Source organism: Onychomys torridus, chromosome 4 (assembly GCF_903995425.1).
Source record: "Onychomys torridus chromosome 4, mOncTor1.1, whole genome shotgun sequence".
NCBI lineage: Eukaryota > Metazoa > Chordata > Mammalia > Rodentia > Cricetidae > Onychomys > Onychomys torridus.
Window position 1 is genome coordinate 22,426,463 of NC_050446.1, and position 22,557 is coordinate 22,449,019.

A 22,557-nucleotide genomic window follows, 5' to 3' on the forward strand; every position below is an offset into this window, starting at 1 on the left:
ATCCACTGGGGAAGGAACTAACTTCTCTGCACCATATTCTAATTGCATCACAGGTTTACTCATTTGTTCCATGTAGGGTCTAACATAATGTATGAACTCTACAGGCACACTTACTGCCTCACTTTTGGGAAGGTGATAAATTTAAGATGTTAATACTGAATAGTGAATCATTTACTGATTGCATATGTATGGGAGCATCAACATTTTTTTTTTTTTTTTTTTTTTTTTTTTTTGGTTTTTCGAGACAGGGTTTCTCTGTAGCTTTGGAGCTTGTCCTGGACTAGTTCTGTAGCCCAGGCTGGCCTTGAACTCACAGAGAGATCCACCTGCCTCTGCCTCCCAAGTGCTGGGATTCAGGCATGCGCCACTGCCACCCGGCAACATTTTATTTATATAGAAGAAAGAAGTAGGGCTAGCACTAATATTTAAAGAAAGTTTGTACTACGCTTAGGACCATGGAAAACTTAAGATGCTGCCAAAGTAAACTCATAAGCAAATGAAATGAGTAAATATAATCTACAACTCATATTATGTATTTTTAAATCATAACCAATAAAATATTTTCCTTGTAACTTCCATGACAATGACTAAATTAACTTATACCTCAACCTATTTAATCACACACAATTAAATTTCACTTTGGCTCCCAGACAAAATTCCTAACTAGTGAAGCACAAACAAAAAATGTCATTTGTCATGTTATTCTTTTCCGGTTTTTCATCCCTCTGTCATTGCTCTCATTCAGAAATCTCACTGCTGAGATGAGATGCTGAGAATCCAATGATCACTTTGTTCATTAATGGTCCCCAACTCAGCCTAAATCAACAGCTGTCCTGTCCAGTTATCCTGCCACACTTTCATATTTGCCTACAGTGTTCTTGTCAGCAAAAGCTAGTTTCACTTTCATTACAATCTCAAAGTTAACTTTCATACTGAGTCTCAACTTGACAAGATCCACAATCACCTAGGAAACAAATATCTCAACTGAGGTAACCAATATGGGAAGACAATCCTTAAATGTTGAGGAAACCATCCCAGTGTCCCAGGATCACTACTAAATACAAAGGAGAAAGTGCCCTGAGTAACAGCACTCATGTCTACCTGTTTCCTGACTGCAGAGGCAATGTGACCGTGCTGGAATGAACTATATCCACTCAAACTGTAAGACAAAAATAAATCCTTCCTACTTTAAATTGCTGTTGTCAGGTATTTGATCAGAGCAATGAGAAAGGAAATTAATACAACCACTAATGCAATTTTTACTCTGTTCTCTAACACTCATCAAATCATGAGACTTGAATGGAATTAATTCTACTTCTTGACTGCAAGTTCAATTGCAGATTCATGGTATTAAATGCCTTTTGACACTGTAACAAGTTCAAAATCCATATGGTACACACAAAAAATTATACAACTAAATAATTCTGGGGCTTTTGTCAGAAATACTGAAAATAGGTACTGTCCTTGAGGAAAGGTAAACTGAGACCTGGGAGTGACACATACTGAGTATGTTTCAGTATATTCCCAAAAGAGAAGAGAAGAGAAGCAGGCAAGCAAGAGACCTCAACAGCGACTCAGAATCACTGATCCAACTCTATCTGTGGACAACCTCCCTTCATACTTACAATCATATGACCTAATGTATTTCCCTTAATGTTTATGTGACTTTGAATTAGTATTCTATCACATAAAACGGTCCTCTAACCTTCTAAGAATATTTATTATTTAAGTAATTCTTTTTTTTTAATGACCTTTTTGAAACAGTATATCTCACTAAGTTACATTAGCATGCCTTGAATTTATAGTCCTTCTGCCTCTGCTTACCAAGTAGCTCAATTACAGTACTGGGCTACCAAGGTTGGCTAAAGTTCCTGACAATAACTTTGAATTGAAAACACACACACATTAGACAAAGTCCACCCATCCTTATCTCCTTGATCTCCCTTAATGCCTTTTAATTCTTTGTTTGTTGTTTTGTTTTTCAAGTAATAGTCCTACTGTCAAGAAACTCACTTTGTAGACCAGGCTAGCCTCAAACTCACAGATATCCCACTGCCTCTACCTCCTAAGCACTGGGATTAAAGGTGTACACCACCTCCTATCGGACTCCTAATTCAAACTAAGTTCATGCTAAGCTGAATTTTGTTTTTCAAACATCTCCTTACTTTTCCTGTATTAATTTCTTTCACATTTTCTCTTCCTGTGACATTCTTTTACTTCATCTCCACCTATCAAAGTCTTTATCTACCTCTAAAGCTTCCTTCCTAATGCTACAGCCCTTTAATATAACGACTCATGTCATGGTGACTCCCAATCATAAAATTGTTTTCATTGCTACTTCATAATTTTTATGTTGTTATGAATCGTAATGTAAATATCTGATATGCAGGATGGCTTTAGGTGACCCCTATGAAACGGCCATTTGACCCCCAAAGGGATCACATCCCACAGGTGGAAAACAACTTCTCTAAAGTCTATTTCAGAATTTGATGAACAGAATTTATGCTGCACTTCTTCACACTGAACACTGCCTTTTCAAAGAAGTCATGATTCTCTGGATTCTACAGTAATTCAATGAGGACTTCTTATATTCACATTTTATGTTTCATACAGATAGCCAGATTGTAGGTCAAACACCTTTTCTTGCTTTTGAATTTTTTGATACTCTACCATTAAATAAAGTCTTTATTCCTTTGATGCTTTCTCCATGAGTACTAGCAGATGATTTGAGAAGGAAACAGGTACACATCATGTCTTTGCAAAGCTGAGCAATAGTGGATTGTGAGGCTCAAGCAGCAGTCTAAAGAGAGAAAGAACCCCATCAAAAGAGTAGAAGCAGTCCCCAGGTCTCTAGAGATAAAAGTTACATAGAATTCTTGAAAATGTAAAACCTTCACGAATAAAACAAGGAAGTCAATATCCCCTAGTTTGAATGTGTTGAATGAGTACTAGTTCAGGTTTGCCCCTGTGTCAGAATTCCTTAAGCTGTTATCTTACTTTTAATGACTTCTCACAAGAGCATGGAACTCAGGAAAACATAAACTGAAAAACCTCTGTTCTGTGCATTTCAGAGTTTGCCATTTTCATATGAACAAAACAATGATGACATCTTAGATTATAATCTGGGGCTATAATTCCCCTACAATACTACAGAACTCTTGAAACTTTTTATGTAGATACACATGTGAAAGTATTGGCTGGCAATATGGCTCAGCAGGAAAAAGCACTTGCTGAGCATTCCTGCTAATCTGAGATCAATAGCCAAGCCCTCCCACCCCCCAAAAATGAAAGCCAACTCTCCAAAGCTTGTTTCCTTATCTCTGCATACCTGTTGTGGCATGCACACATGCAGACACAATAGCACACACACATGCATAAAACTCATACATAGATACAAATAATGTTTTTTTTAATTTTTTATATATTTTTATTTTATAATTAACTAGATTTCACATATCAGCCATGGATTCCCCCATCCTCCTTCCTAACCCCCCCCCCCGAGCCCTCCCCTCCCCATCAACCTGTCATTCCCACCTCCTCCAAGGCAAGGTCCCCCCTGGGGAGTCAGCCCAGCCTGGCAGACTCAGCCTAGGCAGGTCCAGTCCCCTCCTCTTTACACCAAGGCTGAGCAAAGCTTCCCAGCATAGGCCCCAGGCTCCCAAAAGCCAGCCCATGAACCAAGGACAGGTCCAGGCTCCACTGCCTGAAGGCCTCCAGAACAGTTCAATCTAATCAACTGTCTCACTTATCCAGAGGGCCCAGTCCAGGTCCATGGGGGCTCCTCAGCCATTGGTTCACATTTCATATGTTTCCACTAGTTTGGCTATTTATCCCTGTGCTTTTTCCAATCATGGTCTCAATATCTCTGGCTCATACAATCCCTCCTCTCTCTAGGGGATTGGACTCCTGGAGCTCCACCTAGGGCTCAGCCGTGGATCTCTGCATCTACTTCCATCAGACATTGGATGACAGTTCTATCATGATAGACAGGGTGTTCGGCCAACTGATCAGCAGAGCAGGTCAGCTCAGGCACTCTCTCGACCATTGAGGGAGGTCTACAGTGGGGGTATCTTTGTGGATTTCTGGGGACCTCTCTAGCACTCTGTTTCTTCCTATTCCCATGGGGTCTTCATTTATCATGGTACCTCTTTCCTTGTTCTCCCACTCTGCTCCTGATCTAGCTGGTACCTCCTGCTCCCCTAATTTCTCTTCCCCCACCCTTGCCCTCCATTACCCCACCACCACCAATTTGTTCATGTACATCTCATCCATTTATCTGTCCTTGGGCGATCCCTATGTCTTTCTCAAGGTCCTCTTTACTAGGTAGCCTCCCTGGAGTTGTGAGTTACAGTCTGGTTATCCTTTGCTTTACATCTACTATCCACTTATGAGTGAGAACATACCATGTTTGTCTTTCTGAGTTTGGGTTACCTCACTTGGAATAATTTTTTCTAGTCCCATCCATTTGCCTGCAAACCTCATGATGTCATTGTTTTTCTCTGCTGAGTAGTACTCCATTGTGTATATGTACCACATTTTCTTTATCCATTTTTCAGTTGAAGGGCATCTAGGTTGTTTTCAGGTTCTGGCTATTACAAATAATGGTGCTATGAACATAGCTGAGCATGTGTTCTTGTGGTCTGATTGAGCATTTCTGACTCTGAGATACCATCTTACACCTGTCAAAATGGCTAAGATCAAAAACACTGAAGATAGCTTATGTTGGAGAGCATGTGAAGCAAGGGGAACTCTCCTCCACTGCTGGTGGGAATGCAAGCTTCTACAGCCACTCTGGAAATCAATATGGCGTTTTCTTAAAAAAACTGGGAATCAACCTCCCTCAAGACCCAGCTATACCACTCTTGGGCATGTTTTTTAATCTTTAAAAAAATATTTTATTAAAGATCATTTAAAGATTTATTATTTCAGAGATGCTAAGCTAGATGCTAGAAATGAAAGAAATGAGAGAAATAATAACAGTGGTAGTGGTATCATTAAATAACTCAAAGAATATGTGTCATAAATCATTTTTCAAAAGCTCAGACAATAGCAATACTCAAGAAAAACAGCCTTTCTGAAACAAATTCTAATTGCTTACTATCTGAATATTCTCTGTACTGTTCATGGGTGGCCACTGCTTAAACCACAGTCGTTAACATACAATCGTATAATATTTTGTAAAGTATCACAAATGCCAAATGCAAGAAAGTTCCTTGAGCTAAAAATGTTTTTCTAGAAATGTTTAATTTTAAATGGGAAATTACAAGAAATTATATTTTATATAAAACTGCATCTAACAGATGATAGTTATTTTCATAGTATGACTAATATAGTCCATAAAAATAAGTAACTACATATAGAATTCTTTACTAACTCCATAAAATTCATTTAACATAGGCTATTCAATGTCTCTAAGCACTTTCTACATAGAAGATATGGTTCAAACACAGAACAATGGCACGTAGACCCAGAAAAGAAAGAAACAAAGGGAGGGAAAGATGGAAAGAAGAAGGGGAAAAGGAAAGAGTGAAAAGGGAAAGAGAGAAAGAGAGACAAAACACATACACACAAAAAATTGAGAACACCAACAGCAACAATGCTCTGCTGTTTCAAAATCTATTCATTCGTTGATCCAATCATATTTACTATATAAGTAGTTAGCCTGATAGACAGTGTATTTGTGTTACTACAGGTAAAATGGTAAACATAATGGATGTGGTCTTTGTCAAAACATCTAGAATAAAACTGGGAGAGAAAAATTACTAAATCCATCAAAATAATCCTAAATCATACAAAATCATTTTAGATAGTGGAGAAGGAGCTGAAATAGAAATTTCATTTCAGAAACAATGCTAAGAAAAGATTGTATGAGAAGGTGAAACTTTGCTGGGCTCTCAGAAAAGGGAAGAAGAAGGGAAGAGGGGAAACAAGGATATGGGACAGGGATGTGCATTTAGTGTTGCTGGATGGCCAAGGGTCCAACAAGCAGTAGTGTCAGGACCTAGTAGAAGGAAATCACTGACCCAGCTATAAACAAATACAGCTACTTCAACTTAAGGATGGGAGGAACCTGGGAGGTAAGACAACAGAAGCTGATAGGAACTAGGTCATTCAGCCAATGGGACACCTTTTTCTTGTTGTTTGGACTTACACATGCAATGGAAAGCCATTGGTAGTTTTCAAAAAGGGATTAATCAACTATGCACTCACATCAACAAATACACAAAGGCTAAACTTTCCTTACATCAATCAAGGATTACTAAGGACTGTACACTGACCCAGTATATGCATGTTGTACTAGCCTTTATGCTACCAGTGCTAGTGCCCACACTGCCTAAAATAAATACTGAATGGAAAAGGAAATAATATGAATAACTACAAGAGAGCCACAATAATTTATACGCAATATTTCTCAATGCTTTCTCAACTGTACATGAACTTTCTCCTAGAGAAGGGGAATATTAATTATTTATCAAAAGCATGACAACAATAAAAACATGAACGACTTTATTACAGGAAAAACACACAGAAATGTATGACAAGTTTAGAAACATTAAAGTATGAAAGAGATACACATAGGTTTAGTGAGTAGTAGGCCTAACTTAGTTCATATCTTCCCCTTGCTTCCCCTATGGGCCAGCATCTCAGAAGACCCAAGGTCCTTCAAGTGACCGCATAAGGAAGAATGAACCACAGAAGCATATAACAAGCCATTGTGGCTAAGGAGCGAGGAAGTCACACATGATTCCAAGAAAATGAAAAGTTCAGACGTATGAAGGCTTAAGAAGAAGAGAAGGCAAAGACCTATAGAGGTAGCTTAGTACTTTAAAGTGCTTACTGTCTTCCAGAGGACCTGAGTTCTGACCCCAAGTCCCAGACCATGGGGCTCACAGTTCCCTGTAATTCTACCTCCAGTAGATCTAAGGACCTCTTCTCCTACACAGGCATCCGCATGCACACAGCATATACTTACACAAACACATACACATAAAGAAAAAAAATCAAGAAAATGTGTAGGTGGAGGGATAAAGGATCTACAGCATGGCTTCAGAGGAATCAAGAGACTTAGTCTCAGGCCTGAGAAAACTCTTCAATGGCAAATGAAACTATATTTCCTTTGACTAAGACTTCAATTAAGAGCAGAAGGCTTCCTCATTAAACAAAAGTTGAAAATATAAGTATAATTAAAGTCTTTTATTTCCTAAATGAATTTTTTCTGTGGTGTGAAGACTAAATATGATAAAGACATTCAACATGCAAAAAGAACTTGACTAGAAAGAAGTACCCTAAAGTTGTTCTAAAAGCTTCAATACTGTGTAAAATCCATGTGATATTTATAAAGTAAAATTATTATACATTTTGCATTCATTGAAAGAATTTTTTCCACTTTTTCATTTAATTTATTAAAAATAATGATTTTTCTCCTCTCTGTAAAAGTACATTGAACATCTAGTTTGATTTTTAAATAAATCTTTCAGATTTCAAAGATTATAGACAGCAGATTTACCACAAACGTCTTTAAGGCACAGTCTGTTATAAATAACATCTTGCACCCATATGAACCATCACCTGGGGGTGGGGGGGGTGTAGAATCTTAACTCCAATATCTTATTTTATTTTAAAAATAAGTGAGAAAGGATTTTAAAAACATATACTTGAAAATGCACTGCAGTGTTTTAGCTCCTGAGAAGGGGTAGTTTCACAGTGTGCACTACTAACTCCATAAACTTCAGATTTAACTTACAGACTGCAGGCATGAGACTACACACTTAGAGCAAGAAAGCTTCTCTTCCCCTGAACAGAACCAACAAAGAAAATAGAGTGAAGGAAAGAGGAACCCTGTAGTGGAAAGGCCACACTGTAGGACGGAAGATAGGTTTAAGTTCAAACTTTACAAAGAAGGGAGGTAGGTAGTGTGTGTGTGTGTGTGTGTGTGTGTGTGTGTGTGTGTGTGTGTGTGTGTGTTTTGTATACAAAAAGGAAGGAGGAGAGAGAGTGCAGGAGAGAGTGAAAGAGAGAGAGACTACACATAACTGAATTATTATTTGGTTTCCAGGATCAATCTGTTTCAGTATTAGTGTGGTCAGCAACATTTTCAACATAAAGTCCTGATACTTAAACTGAAGACTCAGAAGAGACTTTAAAGAGATAAAACTTTGTGTAGAAAGCCTTAAGTATCATACAAAGCTAGGCTAGTGTTTGTGTGTGCGCAAGGTAGATCAAATAGATAAAGGGGTTAGGAAGACAAGCCAAAAGCAAATGCCCTACAGGGAAACTGGTCAACAAAGCAAGGGATGAGGAATCACTCAGCCAATTCTCAACTATGGAGCAATCAAATACTGGTGAAATTATAGGATGCTATTTACACCCAACCTAATAACAAAATTATTTATACAATATCAGACATCATCCAGTCCTCTCCCACATAAGTTTATACCACTAGAATAAGGCCAGTAAACTGCCTTATACTACTGCCTGTAGCCAAGTACAAACATCAGAGAAGTTCACAGTATACATGACTGAGGATAATTTTGGAATATTGTTATTAAGCACTCTAAACAAAGAAATTTTTTGTGTGACCGTCAACTACTCTATGAATAAAAAACATGCCAAAAGCTATTTCTTTTTGTAGTTTCAGGAAAAAAAAAATTTCCTCATTGTATTTTTTATCCACCATGAACATTTTAAAAAGCTCATGTGTGACCAGGGAGAGGGCTCTGCAGGTAAAAACACTTACCACACAGCCCTGACAACCTCAGTTCAATTCCCTGAACCATGCAAAATGCCAGATGCAGTGGAATGTGTCAGGCAGAGAGAGCAAAATCCCCTGAAAGCTTGAAGATCAGTTAGCCTGGAGTACACAGTCTAAGGGAAACAACAAGGAGACCCCACCTCAAACACAGTGGAAGGCAAGAATGGGCATTAGAAGTTGTGCTCTTCATGGCTGTTGTCCCACATGAGCACCTTTGTATAGGAATTGCACACACAGGTACACATTATACACACACATATATAAAAACTTCAAAAAACACTTAAAATAAAACTCATGTGGTAGTAAGATATCACTATCACAACATGTATTTAGATTTACAATCTGTATGAGTATGTAGGAAACCTGAAAAATAAATAAGACAGCTAAACTCACCAAACATATATTTGGTGAGGGGCAGGGTGATAAATCTTATCTCAGGACCCTGCCTCAATCATGTGGTCATCTCTACACTGAGGACAGTTTTATAGGTTATGCTTTCTAAGAATTACCAATTTTGTCCATTTTCAAATGTATAAAAAGCCTTCATAGATTTTTCTTGGCTGGTTTGTGTGTCAACTTGACACAAGTGAAGAGTCACCAGAGTAAGGAGCTTCAGTTGAGGAAATGCCTCCTTGAGATCCAACTGTGAGGAATTTTCTCAATTAGTGATCAATGGGGGAGGGGGCCTGGCCCACGGTTTGTGATGCAACCCAGAGCTACTGGTCCTGGGTTCTATAAGAAAACAGGCTGAGCAAGCCAGAGCAAGCCAGAGCAAGCGAGAGCAAGCAAGCAAGCAAGCAGGCAAGCAGCTCCCCATCATGGCTTCTGCAACCATTCTTGACTCCTCCCCTGCTGGAATCCCTGTCCTGACTTCCTTTAGTGATGAACAGCAATGTGGAAGTGTAAACCGAACAAAACCTTTCATCCCCAACTGGCTTCTTGGTCATGGTGTCTAATTGCAGCTATACAAAACCTAACAAAGGTATAGATTTTTTTTATCCATCCATGCTATATATTTTTAATTACAAAACTTTGTACCTTTAATGTGCCTGTAGTCTACCCATTTCAGTATTTCAAGTAACTACTTTTTGTTTATCTGTCTATCTATCTATTCACACACACACACACACACACACACACACACACACACACACACACACTTTTAATTTCACTATTTTCCACTGCTGCTATTGTTAACTTTCCAGTTTACATCTAAGTCCAACCAAGAGGGATTCTTTCTTGAGCCACAAGGTTTGAAGGGCCTTGCATATACAAACTAAAAACAGATATATAATAAATTTAAAACATGGTATGGATGTGAATGCAACTCAGACTATGACAAAGAATAATTCTTTATAATCAGTTCTACTTTTTGGTATATTTGATGTTTTCCCCTTTGATACCTAAGGTAACCACAATTATGCTTTCACGTGTTCTGAGGAATAGGCTGTTCAGGAATGTCTGTCTATAAGCTTGTTTCTGTATATACTTTATAAACAGTTCATCTGAAAGGCAAGGATTATTTGTCTGGGGCTATTCTCAGCCAGCAGTATACATGTAGACCAGCTGCCCACAGAAGCAAAAACCTGCATGGATCACCAATAGGAAGCAGTCCAGGGAACAAGAAAGGTCTCAGGATCACGGCTAGTGAAGTAATTTTGCTACAATATTCCCCCAGAATGCCTTTCTTGTGTCTCATTCTTTTACCACTTCTTTATACCCAAAAGTGACAAGTAGTAATGTTGTGTGGCTTTTCCCCACTTTATTAGGTCTTGAGTCTTTTATAAGTCGATAGAGAAAGCTCACAGGAATATAAAGTTTTATTATGTTGCTGTTCTGTAAGAGAACTATGGGCACTAATATATAATCAAGATTAAAGTATTCTGAATGTTTTTACCACCCTGAAATGATAAACGTTTAAAATATTTAATGTAATTTAAAGATCATGAGAGAGAATTTCAATTGCCAAATTTGTTGGATTAAGAAAGGTCAAGGGCACTAACCAGGCACACTTTCAGGTATTTCCAAAGAGGTAGGAAGACTCATCCTAACTAAGGTGGCATTATGCAATGGGAAGGGAAAACCAGGACAGCACCAGTGACACCCTGTCTCTGCTTCCTGCTCAGTGTCATGGACAAAACCACAATTCAGCTGCTATGCCTTGTCATGTTGGTTTGTTCTCCTCTGAAATGGGAAACAAACTGAACCTTTCCTTTCGGGCATTGCTTCCTGCCATGCATTTGGTCACAGTGAGGAGAAAAGTAACTAATACAATAACAAATGAACCATGTATCAAAATATTATGTGACCATATTAGTAATGGCTATGTTCATATTTCTACATACAAGTTAAAGTAAAAGCCAAAATGAATGATAGTTTCAAAAACATAGACAAAACTACAATTACAGTGGGAGATTTCAATACCCTTTCATATAAACTAGGAGTAGGAAAGGAAAGAGAGGGAGGGAACATCACCTGTCCCTTTAGCTTGTGTATATATATATTAGACATCAGCATGCCTTAATAGAATAGGTTTCATTAGGACATTTTCTCCCACTTACATTTATACTTTGACTATACATACAGCTCTCACCTAACTCTCTACTATACCCATGGTAATGCCTGCTGATTTGTCTCCTTCTTCCTATGTCTATTCTAAAATGTAACAAGATATTTATTTAGTTGCCTTTATGAAATTAGACAAGGCTTCAGAAACAGTTAACCCATTTCCTAGATCCTTCCCCACTGGAAGTCCTTAAGATTTCTTGTGATTGAATAAATGCAGGGGAATCAGATGTATTTTACAAAGCATTTCTACAAGTTTTCAGAGATAAAGTGTATTTTAGGAGACTGTGTACTATACTGTGCAAAATGAAAATCTAATCCAGAGCTTTACAGCCTTTCATCAGCCTTTGTGACAATCCTATTCTTCACTTCAGTCCTCACACTTGGCCAGCACATCACAACTATAGTCAAATACCTAAGCACAAAGTCAGCTCTATACTTCCCTAATATAATATAGATAGTTAATAAACTCCTTTACAACCTGATGGCGGTGGTGCATGCCTTTAATCCCAGCACTCGGGAAGCAGAACCAGGCAGATCTCTGTGAGTTTGAGGCCAGCCTGGTTTACAGAGCGAGATTCAGGACAGGTACCAAAACAACACAAAAAAAACCCTATCCCAAAACACAGATAGATAGATGGATGGATGGATGGATGGATGGATGGATGGATGGATGGATGGATGGATGGACGGATGAATGAATGAATGAATATTTTTTTGAAAAGTAAACTCCTTTATAGAAAGCGCTCCAGAAGACATCTATTTAACTTTAATTTGCCATGATACAGAGACTGACCAATTCTAACTGCAAAGAACAATCAGGAATTTGACAAAAGAGATTGAGATCATCATGAAAACCTTAGGTCAAAAATGTTTCACACCTAGAGCTTGCTTGATGTTTAGCCACCCCAAGTAAAACTGTGATTCTGTTGATAAGGAAGTAAGGCTTGTAAATGACAACAGTCTCTGCCACATTAGTTCACAGAAACCAACAAATAGAATTTCAGGCATGTGAGAGGGTAGAAAGCAGGACTTTAAATAGCAATGATAATGTCAGTTCTGTGACAATACTATAAAAAGAAAAATGAATAAAATTTCTTTGATGTTAGTCTAGGGCACATTCCAAGAAAGTAGAGATACCTGATCCTTTGATAAGTGACGAGCTCATTTCATGAGAAATAAAAGGTACCTTTTCTCCAACAACCTATCTGCATCAGCTCCATTCCTATCACCCATGCACTCCTCACCACAACTAAACCAACATAGTCCTATAGACAGGAGTCCAAAATAGTAAGAACACGAGATACAGGAGCCACTATAAGATGGTCTTCCACTACTTAACAATCAAGAAAAAATGTAAGAAACAGTAATAGGAGCAGGAGAGTATAACAACAATATACAATATACATGTACAAAATTGTCCAAAACAAAAATCAAGAGACCTCCAATGTATTCCACATTACTTGCTCTCCCCCTAAAATGTAATCAGTACTTTCTTCTCAAAATTTTCTGTGTTTTCACTGGGCATTATATGACCTTGTTCCCACTGGTAAAAGCTGAGATAAGGAGAGCTTCAGTCCATACCCTCAGCCCTGCTGAACCTAAGTGATTCTCAAAAGTGTACGGAACTGAGCTCTCGGCCACTAGTTACTAGTCAGATGGCCTTCTATTCTCACCCATGATCCTCTGGCCTTATTTATATGAAATTTCTCTGAGCAAACCACTAGGGCATGAATCTAATGCTGCAAGGGCATTGTCATCCCTCAGTGCCTCAGATCTCCTCTTTCACAAAATAAGGACTGAATATGGTCACCAAAGGCCCCTCAGCTTCCAGGATTCTCATTCTACATTGTCAAAGATGGGGCCCCTAACTACCACATGCAGCAGTTACTGTTTGTATCTAAGTCCATTGACTCTATGTTATCTCTTCATTTCTGCTCACACTTCATCTGTTCAGAGGCCACATCTAACAGGAGGCATCCCATTTCCATCATCACAGAAGGTTCTAGACCGCACTGATCTAGACTGTGTTCAGTATCAGGGAATAGAGTGCCTTGAGCTGTGAAGCATGTGCTCAGGTGTCTAAGCTAACCAGTTGGCCAACTGCCTAAGAGTTTGTAATGTCAGAATGCTTACATTGGATTTAACATCCACTTCCTGATTCTAATTCTCACCGAAATAAACTGTATGATCTGAAAAAAAAAAAAAAAAATCTGTGTTTTATAAAGTTCTTTCTATCTATCAAGTCTATAGTCAGAGGAGTTCTAAAGACACTGAGTAATACCCTGATAGTACTTTAAAAGCAAAATAGAGCCCTCATTACCTGTAGTGCTCGCTGCTGGGAATACTCTGTGAGAAGTATAAAGCTGCTGTCCGTGCTCTCCAATGCCATTTCTTTGCAGGAAGGGTATAGAGGACACAATTGCCTAATTCTTCTTGGAGCAGCTCTACCAGTTGTCGATGGGAGCCTCCATAAAAGGCCTCGATGATGAGAACACTCATTGGCCTGTTCAAACCTTCAAACTTAACAACAACAAAAAAAAAAAAAATTATATATAGATACATATATGTTTTTTTTCAAATGATACATACAATTCTAATAAAAGCATACTTAAAAACTGAAAAAGGAAAACATTCTGTCATGTGTAATTTTTAAAAAATAAACACAATCAAGGCATGAGAGAGACAGATCAGCTATTAAAGGCATACAACTAAAAGACAATAAGCTCTCCTTTTAAAAACAAGAAAAATTAACACTTATGGGATAAAGTCATCAATCAATATATTTATATTAAAAGAAAAAAAGATGTCTCTATTTTCATTATTTCTGTTTTTCTCAAGCTCTAAGTTTACTTCTAATTTACTGTCCTACCCAGAAACATAAAATTCTTCCCTACTATGTTTTCTCACTTTTTTGCTGGTTCAGTGCTAAGCCCTGACTTGGTTATCTTTGACACTGCTTGACCCAGAACTTTCATAGAAAGCCTCGGAACTGGTCACCTAAGAGTTCTTACTTTTCTAAGACAGGATCTCATTATGTAGAGAAGTCTGGTCTTGAAGTCATGGTGACCCTGCTTCATTTTTAAGGCTCTTTTTTTGTGTGTGTTTAGGAATTATCTGATACTGTAACTCTCCTGTTACTTCATCTTTAAGCCCACTGGTTATAACTTCTCCCAGTAAATCCATATGTAAAAGAAAATGCATTTATATCTAAAAGTCTAATTTCCAGCATAGAAAACATTAGGACATAATTTATTGGGCCACACTGTGTGGTAATACATTAGATACCCTAATAAATGTGCCTGAGGATCAGAGGACAGAGCCAGCCACTAGATTAGGCAGTGGTGGCACATACCTTTAATCCCAGCAATTGAGATCTCATGCCTTTGCTTGGGAAACATAAACATCTTTACTCTCAGGAAGCAATATGGCAGGGCAGAGAAAGGCCTATAAGGCAAGAGGAAACAGGAACTCACCCTCTTTAGGCTAAGGATTTTGTAGAAGTAAGAACTAGTGGCTGGCTGCTCTGTTTCTCTGATCTTTCAGCTTTCACCCTTATATCTGACTTGGGCTTTTTATTAAATGACCATCTAAGATTCGAACAACAACACTATACATATCTTAATCAACTAATTCCCCACAGTCTATTTTCAATATCCTACCCTCTACTGAAACACCTACCCTCTAATGAAACACCAAAAATTTGTGTTAAATATATGTCTGTGAGACACGAAGGATTCTACCACCTTTTATCAAACTAAAAAAACTATTAGAAGAATAAAATAGTTGAATGTTATTACAGAATAAAATAATGGTTGTATTCTTAAGCTATGGTAAAATTCCATCACAAACAGTGGTTATCAAACAATTTTCCATTTAATATATTTGTTAGTGTGCTCAATAAAATAAAATATGTATAAATATTAAAAACTTTATATATATTTTAAATTATGTGTTCTCTCCTGTGATAAAGGGGGAATATCATACTGTACATGAATGCTTTACTGCTAGAAAAATACTCCAAGGGTCTGAATTTCCTCTTATGAATGAAGGAAATAATACTGTTTAAATAGTATATAGCAGCCCCCATCACCTTGCAAAGACAACCATCCCCTACGACACCAGTGACTACCATACCCATAAGCCCACCCTGCACCAAATAGGAACAGGAAAGGCCCCATCTCCAGATTTGAAAACTGAAATAGAGACAATAAAAAAGACCCAAACTGAGGGAATGCTGGAAATGGAAAATCTGCGTAAACTAACAGGAACTACAGATGCAAGCATAACCAACAGAATGCAAGAGATGGAAAAGAAAATCTCTGGCGTTGAAGATACAATAGAGGAAATTGATAGGTCAGTCAAAGAAAACACTGAAGCCAAGAAAATAAAAACACAAAACATCCAGGAAAATTGGGACACCATGAAAAGACCAAACCTAAGAATAATAGGGATACAAGAAGGAGAAGAATACCAACTCAAAGGCACATAAAATATATTCTACAAAATCATAGAAGAAAACTTTCACAACCTAAAGAAGGAAATGCGTATGAAGATACAAGAGGCTTAATGAACACCAAATAGACTGGATCCAAAAAAAAAAAGTCCCCTCACCACATAATAATCAAACCACGAAACAAACAGAATAAAGAAAAAATAAGAAGAACAGCAAAGGAAAAAGGCCAAGTAACATATAAAGGCAGACCCATCAAACTTCTCAATGGAGATTCTAAAAGCGAGAAGATCCTGGACAAACATTATGCAGACACTAAGAGACCATGGACAAACATTATGCAGACACTAAGAGACCATGGATGCCAATCCAGACTATTATACCCAGCAAAATTATAAATCACCATAGACAGAACAAACAAAATATTCCATGATAAAACCAGATTTAAACAATACCTATCCACAAATCCAGCCCTACAGAAAGTACCAGAAGAAAAAAATCTAACCTAAGGAAATTAAACACACCCATGAAAACTCAGGCAATAGATAATCCCACAACAATAAATTCCAAACAAGGGAAACACATAACAACACTACCACCAAAAAATAACACGAATTAGAAATCACTGATCATTAATATCCATTAATATCAATGGTCTCAATTCGCCTATAAAAAGGCACAGGCTAACAGAATGCATATGAAATCAGGTTCCATCTTTCCACAGCATACAAGAAACACACCTTCACTTCAAAGACAGACACTATCTTAGAGTGAAAGGCTAGGAAAAGACTATCCAATCAAATGGACATAAGAAGCAATCTGGTAAGCCTGGCAGTGGTGGCACCCGCCTTTAATCCCAGTACTCCAAAGGCAAAGGAAGGTAGATCTCTGCCAGTTCAAGGCCAGCCTGGTCTACAGAGTGAGATCCAGGACAGGCACCAAAACTACACAGAGAAAGCCTGTCTTTCAAAGAAAAAAGAAAAAAAGAAGGAAGGGAGGGAGGGAGGAAGGGAGGAAGGGAGGGAGGGAGGGAGGAGAGAGAAGAGAGAGAGAGAGAGGGAAGGAGGGAGGAAGGAAGGAACAAAGGAAGGAAGGAAGGGAAAGAAAGAAGCAAGCTGATATAGCTATCCTAATATCTAATAAAACAGACTTCAAACTAAAATCAATAGAAAGAGATCGGGAAGGACATTACTTATTTATCACAAAGAAAATCCACCAAGATGAAGTCTTAATTCTGAATATTTATGCCCCAAATACAAGAGCAACTATATTTGTAAAAAAACAAAAAACAAAAACAAAAACAAACAAACAAAAAAAAAAAAACTACTAATGCTTAAATCACACATCAAACCCCACACACCAGTAGTAGGAGATCTAAACACCCCACTCTCACCAATGGACAGGTCTGTCAGACTGAAACTTAATAGAGAAATAAGGGAACTAACAGATGGTTTTGACTCAAATAGATTTAACAGATATCTACAGAACATTCCACCCTAACACAAAAGAATATACCTTCTTCGAAGCAACCCATGGAACCTTCTCTAAAATTGACTACATGCTCACTCACAAAGCAAATCTCAACAGATACAAAAAAAAAGAAAGAACCTCCTGTATTTTATTGGATCACAATGGCTTAAAGTTAGATTTCAACAACAACAAAAATTACAGAAAGCCTACAATCTTATGGAAACTGAATAATGCCCAACTGGATTGTCAATGGGTCAAGGAATAAACAAAAAAAAATTAAAGATTTCCTAGAATTCAATGAAAATGAATGCATAACATACCCAAACTTATGAGACACTATGAAAGTAGTGCTAAGAGAAGATTCATAGCACTAAATGCCCACATAAGGAAGCTGGAGAAATCTCACACTGATGACATAACAGCACACTTAAAAGCTCTAGAACCAAAAGAAGCAAACACACCCTAGAGGAATACACCAGGAAATAATCAAATTGAGGGCTGAAATCAATAAAATAGAAACAAAGAGAACAATACAAAGAATCAATGAAACAGAGTTGTTTCTTTAAGAAAATCAACAAGATAACAAGCACTTATCCAAACTAACCAAAAGGCAGAGAGAGAGAGAGCATCCAAATTAACAAAATCAGAAATGAAAAGGGGGACATAATAACAACAAACAATGAGGAAATCCAGAAAATCATCAGGTCATATTTCAAAAACCTAAACTCCACAAAATTGGAAAAGTCTAGAAAAAAATGGACAATTTTCTGGATAGGTACCCCATACCAAAGTCAAATCAAGATTAGATAAACTATTTAAATAGACCAATAACACCTAAAAAAAAAAAAAAAAATACAAACATCATTAAAGGTCTCCCAACCAAAAAAAGCCCAGGACCAGATGGCTTCAGAACAGAATTTTACCAGGTTTTCAAAGAAAAGCTAATTCCAATACTGTTCAAATTGTTCACACAATAGACACAGAAGAAACATTACCAAACTCTTTTGTTTGTTTGTTTGTTTTTTCAAGACAGGGTTTCTCTGTGTAGCTTTGTGCCTTTTCTGAAACTCCCTCTGTAGTCCAGGCTGGCCTCGAACTCACAGAGATCCGCCTGCATCTGCCTCCCGAGTGCTGGGATTAAAGGCATGCGCCACCACTGCCCAGTCCCAAACTCTTTTTATGAGGCTACAGTTACCCTGACAACCAAACCACACAAAGAGGAAACAAAGAAAAGAGAATTACAGACCAATCTCCCTCATAAACATTGATGCAAAAATACTCAATGAAATATTGGCAACTGAATCCAAGAACACATCAAAAAAATGTCCACCATGACTAAGTAGGCTTCATCCTAGGGATACCAGGATGGTTCAACATATGAAAATCTATCATTGTGATACACCAAATAAACAAAATGAAGGAAAAACCAAAAACAAACAAACAAAAAAACCAAAAACATGATCATCTCATTAGATGGTAAAAAAGCTTTTGACAAAATCCAACACCTCTTCATGATAAAGGTCCTAGAAAGGTCAAGAATACAAGAAACATACCTACCCATAATAAAGGCAATTTACAGCAAGTCCACAGCCAACAACAAATTAAATGGAGAGAAACTCAAAGTGATTCCACTAAAATCAGAAACAAGACAAGGCTGGCCACTCTCCCCATATTTATTCAACATAGTACTTTAACTTCTAGCTAGACCAATAAGACATCAAATGAAGATCAAGTGGATAGAAATTGGAAAGAAAGAATTCAAACTTTCACTATTTGCAGATGACATGATAGTATACATATATGACCTCAAAAGTTCTACCATGGAACACCTACAGATGATAAACTCCTTCAGTAAGGTGGCAAGATACAAGATTACCCCCCCCCAAAAAAATCAATAGTCCTCCTATATACAAATGATAAATGGGCTGAGAACAAAATCAGAGAAACATCACCCTTTACAATGGCCACAAATAATATAAAGTATCTTGGGATAACTCTAACAAAGCAGGTGAAGGACCTGTACGTTGAGAACTTCAAATCTCTGAAGAAAGAAACTGAAGAAGATATCAACAAATGGAAAGATCTCCCATGCTCATGGATAGGCAGGATTAAAATAGTAAAAATGGCAATCTTACCAAAAGCAATCTACAGATTCAATGCAATCCCCATCAAAATCCCAACACAATTCTTCACAAACTTGGAAAGAACAATACTCAACTTCATATGGAAAAACAAAAAATCCAGGATAGCCAAAAGAATCCTGGTCAATAAAGAAACCACGGGAGGCATCATGATCCCTGACTTCAAACTCTACTATAGAGCTATAGTAATAAAAAACAGCTTGGTACTGGCATAAAAACCAACATGTGGACCAATGGAATTGAATTGAAGACCCTAACATTAATTTGTACACCTATGAACACCTGATTTTTGACAAAGAAGCCAAGATCATACAATGGAAAAAAGAAAGCATCTTTAACAAATGGTGCTGGCATAACTTGATGTCAACATGTAGAAGATTACAAATAGATCCCTATCTGTCACCATGCACAAAACTAAAGTCCAAGTGGATCAAAGATCTCAACATAAATCCAGTTACATTCAACTTGATAAAAAAGAAAGTAGAAAGTAGTCTTGAATGCATTGATTGGTACAGGAGACCACTTCAAAAATATAACACCAGTAGCACAGACACCGAGAGAAACAATTAATAAATGGGACCTCCTAAAACAGAGAAGCTTTTATAGGACAAAGGACACAGTCAATGAGCCAAAATGACATCCTACAGAATGGGAAAAGATCTTCACCAACCCCACATCTGACAGAGGGCTGATGTCTAAAATATATAAAGAATTCAAGAAACTAGACATCAAAATATTGAACAATCCAATTAACAAATGGGCTACGGAACTAAACAGAGAATTCTGAACAGAAGAATCACAAATGGCCAAAAGACATTTAAGGCATTGTTCAACATCCTTAGTCATCAGAGAAATGCAAATCAAAACAACTCTGAGATACCATCTTACATCTGTCAGAATGGCTATGATCAAAAACACTGAAGACGGCTGGAGAGATGGCTCAGTGGTTAAGAGCACTGACTGTTCTTCCAGAGGTCCTGAGTTCAACTCTCGGCAACCACATGGTGGCTCACAACCACCTGTAATGACATCTAACGCCCTCTTCTGGCCTGCTGAGACATATGCAGGCAGAATACTGTGTACATAATAAATAAATAAATTAAGTTTTAAAAAAAAGATTAATTAAAAAAAAAAAAAAAACACTGAAGACACCTTATGTTGGAGAGGATGCACAGCAAGGGGAACACTCCTCTACTGTTAGTGGGAATGCAAACTTGTACAGCCACTTTGGAAATCAACATGGCGGTTTCTCAGAAAATTGGGAATCAATCTACCTTAAGACTCAGCTATATCACTCTTGAGCATATATCCACAAGGACACAAGCTCAACTATGTTCATAGCAGCATTATTCATAATAGCCAGACCCTGGGGGGGGGGGGGGAACTAGATGCAACTCAATCAAAGAATGGATTAGGAAAATGTGGCACATGTACACAATGGGGTACTACCCAGTAGAGAAAAATAATGGCATCATGAAATTTGCAAGCAAATGGATGGATCCAGAAAATATTATCCTGAGTGAGGTAAGCCAGTCTCAGAAGGATAAACATGGCATATACTCACTCATAAGTGGATATTAGATGTAAAGACAGATAACCAGACTGTAACCCAAAGCTCAAGGGAGACTAGCAAACAAGGAGGACCCTAGGAGGGATGCATGGGTTGCCCAGTGAAGGAGAAATAGATAAGATCTACATTAGCAAACTGGGGGTAGAGAGGGGTAGTGGAGGGCATGGGATGGGGGATGAGAGCATAGCAGAATGGAAGTTTTGAGCTGGAACAGGGACAGAGTGGGAGAGCAAGAAAGAGATACCATGATATATGAAGACATCATGAGAATAGAAACAGAGTGCTAGGGAAGTGCCCAGGAATCCACAAGGGTGACCCCATCTTAGACGACTGGCAATAATTAAGTGCCTAAAATGGTGATCAGATGGATGAATACCCTAACTGTCATCATAGAGCCTTACTCCAGTGACTGATGGAAGCAGATGCAGAGACCCACAGCAGGGCACCAGGCTGAGCTCCAGGAGTCCAACTGATGAGAAAGAGGGGGAATTCTATGAGCAAGTGACATTGAGATCATGACAGGAAAAAATACAGAGAAGGCCAACCAAATTAGTGGAAATGCATGAAATGTGAACCAATAGCTATGAAGCCGCCATGCTACTGGACTAGGCCATCTGGATAGGCAAGACAGTTGTTTAGTGTGAACTGTTATGGGGTCCCCAGGCAATGGGATCAGGATCCATTACTGGTGCATGAGCCAGCTTTTTGGAGCCCAGTGCCTATGGTGGGACACCTTGCACAACCTTGGTACAGGGAGGAGGGGCTTGGACTTGATTCAACTGAATGTACCAGGCTCTGCTGACTCCCCATGGGAGACCTTGCCTTGGAGGAGGTGGGAATGGGAGGTGGGTTGGGGGAAAGGCTTGGGGTAGGCGGGAGTAGGAAAGAGAGGGGGATCTGTGGTTGGTATGTAAAATGAATAGAAAATTTAATGAAAAAATTAATTTAAAAAACAACAAAAATGAAAAAAAAAGATGAATCTGGGTGGTGGTAGCACATGCCTTTAATCTCAGAACTCAGAAGGCAGAATCAGGTGAATGTGTGAAGTCAAGGCCAGCATGAGCTACACAGTAAGTTCCAGGACAACTAAGGTTACACAGAGAAACCTTGTCTCAAAAAAGAAAAAAAAGAAGAAGTAAGAAAACAAATGAATGTTAAGTGGTACAATAAAAGTTGTATTGGCAACTGGCATTGTAGTGAATTTGTGTATTTTAGTTAATGGAAGAGTATTTTATTTTAGTACATTGGGTAGGTCATGGAGATAAAGGGAAGATAGAAAAGTATTACATCATTCAACTTGCTCTACCATGGTTATATAGAGTACCAGAAGGTTTGGGGGACAGGGTCTCTACAAATACTATCCATGACTAGCAGAACATTATATGTGTGAGGCAAGAAGAAAGTCTGGGTCAGCATGATTCACTGTTCATTCACACTTTGAGAGTTTGACACAAGAAAGTTTATATTAGGCATATTTAAGTACATTAAAATTTGGGGGGAAAATCCTGGTATAACACAAACCTATGTGCAGAATAGAGCTTATAGCATAATTACATTGGGAAAAAAATAAATAGTATATAGCTTTTTAATCTAATGTTACATAATG

At 38.0% G+C, this 22,557-nt stretch overlaps 1 protein-coding gene across 4 annotated transcripts in view; it reads right to left on the reverse strand.

Moving 5' to 3' along the window:
• Positions 1 to 22,557, reverse strand: part of Gtdc1 (glycosyltransferase like domain containing 1) — a 339,264-nt gene that overhangs the window by 259,577 nt on the left and 57,130 nt on the right. For all 4 annotated transcript variants that reach the window (XM_036185478.1, XM_036185479.1, XM_036185476.1 and 1 more), the window contains one exon: positions 13,641 to 13,840. In XM_036185478.1, the coding sequence (XP_036041371.1) occupies positions 13,641 to 13,819 (179 nt within the window). In that variant the 5' untranslated portion in view covers positions 13,820 to 13,840. The remainder of the gene's footprint in view (positions 1 to 13,640; positions 13,841 to 22,557) is intronic.